Source organism: Meleagris gallopavo, chromosome 10 (genome assembly GCF_000146605.3).
Source record: "Meleagris gallopavo isolate NT-WF06-2002-E0010 breed Aviagen turkey brand Nicholas breeding stock chromosome 10, Turkey_5.1, whole genome shotgun sequence".
Taxonomy (NCBI): Eukaryota; Metazoa; Chordata; class Aves; order Galliformes; family Phasianidae; genus Meleagris; species Meleagris gallopavo.
In genome coordinates, this window is record NC_015020.2 from 12589868 (window position 1) to 12596659 (window position 6792).

A 6792-nucleotide genomic window follows, 5' to 3' on the forward strand; every position below is an offset into this window, starting at 1 on the left:
GCTCCGCAGGCAAGACGGGAGCCCGCGGGCCCCCAGCCCGGCCGGGCAGGAGGTCCGCGCGGCCATGGGTCGGGGCACGCTGCTGTCCAGGCTGAGGCAGGCCTGCTGCTTGCTGCTGCTGCTGGGGGACTGCGGGGGACTGGGGAGCAGTGGGAAGCAGCGGGAGCTGCTGGAGGAGCGCCAGAGCGCTGTGACGGAGGCGGCACCGTGGGGCAGAGCGAGGTACGAGGCGGTGAAGAAGCAGCTGGGAGCCGTGGGAGCTCTCTCCAAGCAGTACTGGCAGTACCTGGCTTGCAGAGTGTGGCAGGAGGGCTGCGGGAAGGAGGAAAAGACCAGCCCCGGCCCAGGTAAGCTCCTTCCTCTCTTGTGCCTGGGGCGCAGTGATGGGGTCTGCACCCCGAGCTCCCACGAGTTCTGTGGGAAGGGACTCCTCATTGCTCAGCCTGCGCTGTGCTGGGGAGGGAAGCGTGCTGTGCTCGTGCCCACTCTGACTCTGCCTCCGATGCACCCGTTTGCCGTGGAGCCAACTGCAGCTCGTTATCGCTCTCCCCATCTGCTTCCCTGCACCTGGGGAGGGTGGCAGTTAACTTGGGAACACCTGGGTGCCTGTGCACAGTGCAAGAATGAGGCTTGTCTGTGCTCTGACCTTTGCAGGCTGGAGCTTGCCTCTGGTGGGCCAGGATTACCTGGAGATCCTCTCTGCTTGGTACTGCAGTTTTGGCAAGTGCTGCAATACAGGAGACTGCCGGATCATCAACAATGTCACAGGTGGGTGCTGCTGTTTCCTTTGTTGCTGTCATTCTTTTAAAAAGCCTATTTTAGCAAGTGATGCATGTAAAAGGCATTTCTGGGGGGAGGAGGGACTGAGCCAAGTCCTGCTTCTTGTCACTCATTTGCAGCTCTTGGACTGCAAGAAGGCATACTCTGTGCAGTCAGTGGCAGATATGAGCAGGGCACAGGATTTGTGAGCATCCTGCCATGTTAACCCTGCACCACTAATGTCAGCTCAAGGCTCTCTTGGACGAGTCCCATCAGCAGGGCTGTGTGGGCTTGCTGCTGTGCAATGTCTTCTCGTATTCCCAGCAGCATCAACTGGGCTTCTAGGAAAAGGCTGAGCTTTTGCTGTATTTCCTTCAGGGCTAGAACTGGACTTCCATGAGCATCTCCACGGGCAGCACTTGGCCAAAGAAATTGTCATACGGGCACTGCAAGGGTTCCTGCAGAGCCCGCAGCCTCAGAAGGCTCTGGTCCTCTCCTTCCATGGCTGGTCTGGCACAGGCAAGAACTTTGTGGCCCGCATGGTGGCTGCTCACCTGTACCGGGACGGGCTGAAGAGTGAATGTGTCAGGGTGTTCATTGCGCTCTTCCACTTCCCCCACTACAAGTACGTGGACTCCTACAAGGTGAGAGCTGGTGGTGTCTTGGTGTACTGGGTCTAGCTGGGATGAAGTTGTTTGTTTTATTTTTTTTTTTCTATATCAGCTGCACTGTGTTGTGTTTTAGGTTTGTGAGTGAAGCAGAGCTAGTAACACTGCTGTTCTAGCTATTACTGATCTGAGTGTGGGCACTGCTTCAAGGTTTTCTGTTTTTCCCACTCTGACCCTCAGCTAGTAGGTTGGGGGTGCACAAGAAACTGGGAAAGGATGCAAAAGGGACAGCTCACCAAAGGGATGTCCCGTATATCATTATGCTCAGCAGTGAAAACTGGGGAGAGGGAGTCTGGGGTCCCTATGCTGTCTCCTGTTGTTGGCACCTCACTCCTGCCCGCTGTTCTGCAGGTTCAGCTGGAGAAGCAGATAAGTGAGACTGTGCAGCTCTGCAAGCAGTCACTGTTCATCTTCGATGAGGCAGAGAAGCTTCATTTTGGCCTCCTGGATGTCATCAAGCCCTTCACAGCTCGCTCTGACAAGGGCCAGCAAGATAACCGGAGATCCATCTTCCTCTTCCTCAGGTAACTCCTGGGCTTTCAAGGACATAGGGAGGGATAAAGCTCCTGAAAGTGAGTGATATAAGGGACTTGGAATGCAGAGGAGAGGGAAAAGATGCCCAGCTCTTCCAAGGGGTGGTTGCCTCCATGGCCAGCTTTCCTTGATGTGCTGAGGAGCTGAGGCCTAGCTGAGCTGGTGCCTAGGCACCAGTGAGGTTCAGAGATAGTGTGGTGTCATCCTGCACTGCAGGGAACACTGCAGGCCAGGACTGCAGGTCCTTGTGGGATGTGGCAGTGCCATATGGAGAGGTCCCACTTGCCTTGTGGTTTACATCTGTTTATACCTGACCAGGTATAAATTATATTCAGTTCCCCGCTCTGTGTGAAAGGGAAGTTGTACCTCCACCTCACACCATCCAGGCAAGTGTGCTGACCTCCAAGCTCATCGGTTCCCTAGGGAAGCTTCCCTGCTCTTGGAAGACCTGACTCTAGACCTGGTGCTACAGGGCTGACCTAATGTGTCCTGTCCACTCTGGGCAGAGTAGACATGCTGCCAGTTGTGCGGAGGTGCCTTGGTCCACATACCTGGCATGCTGCACAGCCCCAGTGCCCACGTCAGCCCCTTTGTGTCATCAAGCAGAGAGAGCAGGGCATCTTGAACTGCAGCGGTGTGCTATCAGTACTGGGGGGTTTCATCATGTCTGGTGGCAGTGTGACACAGACTTGTTGCAGGGCTGGCTCTGGCCCAGCCTTGTCTGAATGTGGCCTGGATTTGCAGCTGTGGCTGGGCTTGAGCAAATGGCCACCGCTCAGCCAAAGGGATTAGGATGGGTATGAACTGTGTTGGCAAGGTGGCAAAGGGAGGTGGTGATGGCTTCTTCATTTTACCTCCCCACCATCTGCGGAATGGGTCCTTCCTCTGACACACGAGGAAAGATAGGTATGAGACCCAAGACCCTCACATAGAATTACAAAATCATTAGAGTTGGAAGGGAACTTTAAAGGTCATCTGGCCCAACTCCCTTGCAGTGAACAGAGATGCCTGCAGGTCAATCAGATGCTCAGAGCCTCATCCATACTGACCTTGGCTGTTTCCAAGGACAAGGCTTCCTCCACATCTCTGGGCAACCCCAGCTGGTTCCCAGCATCACCAGCTCCCTGGTGGGAGGGTGCTCAGACCAGGGGCTGCCTTCTGAGGTGTGGGGGCTGCCCTGGGAGCCTCGGTGACTGCCTGGACCCTGCATCCCCCACCAGGCAAGGTCCCTGTCCTGGCCATTTTCGTCTCATGGGACTCCTGCCATGTTCCCTATCCTCTGGCCTGGACTTGGCAGTGGCTTACTCAGGGTTTGCTGTGGAGCCAAGTGTCACCTGAGGGGTCAGTGAGTACTGACAGAAACAGAGGGTTCTGTTGGCTCCTGGCCCCATGTGGAAGAGCAAGCAGCTGCCCCAGGCCTGGGCTGGGAAGATGGAAGATAGCTGTACAGATTTGTTCAGAACACCATTCAGCTGTGCAAATGTTTCAGGTGCTGAATGGGCACAGTGTTTGCTTTGTTGTAAACAGAACTGCTGAGCTCTGCCTATAGAGGAGGCTGCTGGCAGCTCTGAGCAATTCGAGCTTGTCAGCATGGTGGAGTGACTTCTCTTCTGTCTGCAGCAATATTGGTGGCAGTGCCATCAACGAGGTTGCCCTGGACTTCTGGCGAGCTGGACGGGCACGAGAGGAGATTCCTGCGGAGCTCCTGGAACAACAGCTGCAGCTGGAGATGCTGCAGCTTGCAGGTAGGAGCTGGGCTGCTGCAGCAGGCAGTCTGCCCAGTCACAAACCTGCCCCTGAGCACCAGGCTGGGGCTTCTTTATGAGCTTTGTGCTGCAGAAACAATCTGGAAGAGTGTTGATATACCCTTCCCTTCTTCCATATAGCTCAGCCTAGTGAGCATGGCAGCAAGGCACATCGAAAGAGGAGCTGAGCCAATCTTGCTCCCTTTCAGCCCCAGAGCTGCCAGCTCTCAGGTGGCTGAAGTTTGCTTTGTCTTGCTTTTTGTTGCAGAGAATGGTTATGCCCGCAGCCATCTCCTTGAGGAGAACCTCGTTGATTTCTTTGTGCCATTCCTACCTCTGGAGTACCACCACGTGAAGCTCTGCGCACGGGATGCCTTCCTGGCCCGTGGACTTCCTTACACAGAGGCAGCTCTTGATGAGGTTGCCAGGATGATGGTGTTTGTCCCCAAAGAGGAGAAGCTTTTCTCTGCACAAGGCTGTAAATCTGTATCACAGCGCATCAATTACTTCCTTCCTTGAACACCAGGTGGGACTACATCCCTGGTGAAGCTGATTCCATACACCAGGAGCTGCTCTCCTTGCACAAGGTCAGGCAAGCAGATCACCCCTGCACAGGGGCAGGGACTGAACTCCATATTACTCCGAGGGCTGCTCACAGGGAAGGCAATGCACTCTGCCCAACCTTACAGGTGGGGTGCCAGCAGGCTGAGCTTGGCTGGGTTTTTAAGTCCACATGGTGTTTCTTACTCCCTCCTTCTATCCTGAAGCAGTGATTCGGCTGTGCTGACAGATGCTTAGTTTCATGTGAGTGGGAGTATTGCCTGTTTGTTGCCGGTTAGTGAAAGCCCAGGCCAGACTGATCCAGCACAAGCCACGGCCTCATCCCTGTCCACAGCTTCCTCAGTCACATACAGAAAATGACTGCTTCATCTCCACTGGAGATTTTAAACCTACAGCCTTTTGCTTAGGAGTGACCTCCTCCTCTCTCTTAGTCTTTGTTCCATGGAAGCAGCTGTGGGATGAGGTGAGCTCCTGCTGAAATCATTTCCCTGAGCCATTTGGTGAAGAGTGTGTTTGCTGCATTGCAGGAGCTGGTTAGGGGAGAGACAGACATGGGCAAAGAGCAGCTGAGGAGGACAGTGGGTGAAATAACAGGTTGCAGTTGAATTCTGGTTTTCAGAGCTGGAATAAGATAGTTTTTTCCCCCCCCAGTATGTTGCGTGCTGTGGGGTTTTGGCTGGTATCAGCATTACTACACCAAGGGGCTGTTTGCTGTCTGGGTACTTGCCAGGTGATAAGAATGGACCAAAATATTTCAACAGTGATAGAAGAATCACTTTGTGACCTCGAGGTCAAAACTCCCTTCCAACACAGCTGCTGCACAGTGAGGTGAATCAGCAGCTGCCAAGGACAGCTCAGCTACCTCATGTGCGGACCTTTGATCTACTTTAAGCTTGGAACGTCTCAGCAGTGCCAGTGATGAGCAGCACAACTCCAGGGACAGGCTGAGCACTGCTCTGCAGCCTCTGAGGTTGCCGATCTAATCTGATGAGGCTATGTGATCCAAGGCAGGGAGGCGAACCAGCTGCTCATCTTGCTTCTCTCTGTACAAAGTTAGCTTAAGCCTGGCTGCTGACTCGAGGCTGGACCTAAGTGCTACGTCTACTTTTATCAGGCATTGCTCAGAGTTGGTTTATGGGTGGTCATTTCATCACATATGTCAGTCCTGGAAACAGCAGAAAGGTGCCTGAGGGAAAGCAGCTCTTCAGTGGGTATGCAGCCCTGCAGAACAGCACAGTTCAGGCTCTGCTTTACAACCAGCTGATCTGCTTGGTTGCTTGTGAGGTCAGCCAGCGTGAGGTCAGTAAAGTTTTGGTTTTTTGAGTAACTGGCTTTGGGTTAGTACAGTGCAGGTTAGAATATGCTTTAGAAAAATAAAGCAATGTCTAGGCAAGGTTTTTTTTTGCCAATAAAATATTGCAACCTTTATTTAAAACAAAATGCAAATTGGCAAAACTTTGTGGAACGACAGGCAAAGAGGCCCTTCCAAGGCCTTATTTACATCAAGTTTAACACTGTTCGCAGTTCACAGTCAGACGATAGTGAGAGAATTAAATTAGAAAAACAACCAAAATATATTACAATAACAATTAAAAACAAAACAGTTGACAACACTGTAGAGTGATTGGTGATTAATGTGTTTGATTTAATCCATTCCTGCCCTCTGTGAGTTCAGTACTGATGCCCACAGCATGCCATGCCGAGCGGGCTCTACACCCTCGTGCACAGCAGCCATGCTGGGAAGATGACCTCCTTTGGTACAGGTATATCTCATTCTGCAGGTACTGCAGATATGTCCCAGAAGCTGTCACTTCCTACCACCAGGGAATAGGCTGAGGGTTTGTTCTACGCTCCAGGCCTAAGAGTACTCCAGTGCTCACAGCCCATTTAGACCAGCTGCTCCCTGCTGACACTGGGCCAGTGGTGCTCAGAGAAGCCTCTTCTGTGAGGATAAGGAACAGAGACAACAGCTCCGTGTTCTGCATCAGGAGTGCTGCTCTGTTCAGCTCTGCTCTCCCAGCTGCAAAGATTGATGCAGTCCTAAGACCAAAGCTCTTAATTCATTCAGTCCTGCCAGCACTGGTGAGAAGTACAGCCAGTTGTGTGCTGCCACCCAGCCAGCCAAGTGCACTGTGCCCAGGGTTAAGAAGAGCATACAGTGCAGAAAGCTGCACTGGCGGGTCGGCTGCCCCCCTGGGAGCTAGAGAGAGAAATTCCCCACACTGCCTTGCTCTGGGCTCTGAGCTTGCCATTACCAGGCCTCTATGGTCTGCCAGCCCTGCTGCAAAGATGACTGCCTTTAATTCTAGGCCATAGTAGTGCAAGTTAGAGAGCCCAGCTGCATTTGCATCTTTACCATACGAGGCCTTCTCACAACAGCGAAGAAAGGAAACACAAGAGGAGGTTGTCTTATCCACAAAGGCTGGAGCAAGAGATGCTCTTCACTGGAAGAAGTAACAGGGCTTTGCCATCCTTACAGTACTTGACGCAGACTGTGTGCAAAGCTGAAAGCAGAGAAGCTGCTA

At 52.9% G+C, this 6792-nt stretch overlaps 1 protein-coding gene across 1 annotated transcript; it reads left to right on the forward strand.

Annotated features, from left to right (window-relative positions):
• Window positions 1–6: 6 nt before the first annotated feature.
• Window positions 7–5887, forward strand: TOR3A (torsin family 3 member A). The gene is made up of 6 exons (XM_010715791.3): window positions 7–347; window positions 655–768; window positions 1138–1403; window positions 1779–1951; window positions 3582–3706; window positions 3975–5887. The coding sequence occupies exons 1-6, from the start codon at window positions 65–67 to the stop codon at window positions 4223–4225; spliced, it is 1212 nt and encodes a 403-aa protein (XP_010714093.1). The 5' UTR covers window positions 7–64; the 3' UTR covers window positions 4226–5887.
• The last annotated feature ends 905 nt before the right edge of the window (window positions 5888–6792 follow it).

What these genes read in the sequence shown, in the direction of transcription:
- TOR3A (XM_010715791.3), top strand. Translation starts at nt 65, where the DNA reads ATGGGTCGGGGCACGCTGCTGTCCAGGCTGAGGCAGGCCTGCTGCTTG. An exon ending in GATCATCAACAATGTCACAG is followed by an intron (nt 769 to 1,137) that starts GTGGGTGCTGCT and finishes TATTTCCTTCAG; the next exon opens with GGCTAGAACTGGACTTCCAT. An exon ending in TCCATCTTCCTCTTCCTCAG is followed by an intron (nt 1,952 to 3,581) that starts GTAACTCCTGGG and finishes TTCTGTCTGCAG; the next exon opens with CAATATTGGTGGCAGTGCCA.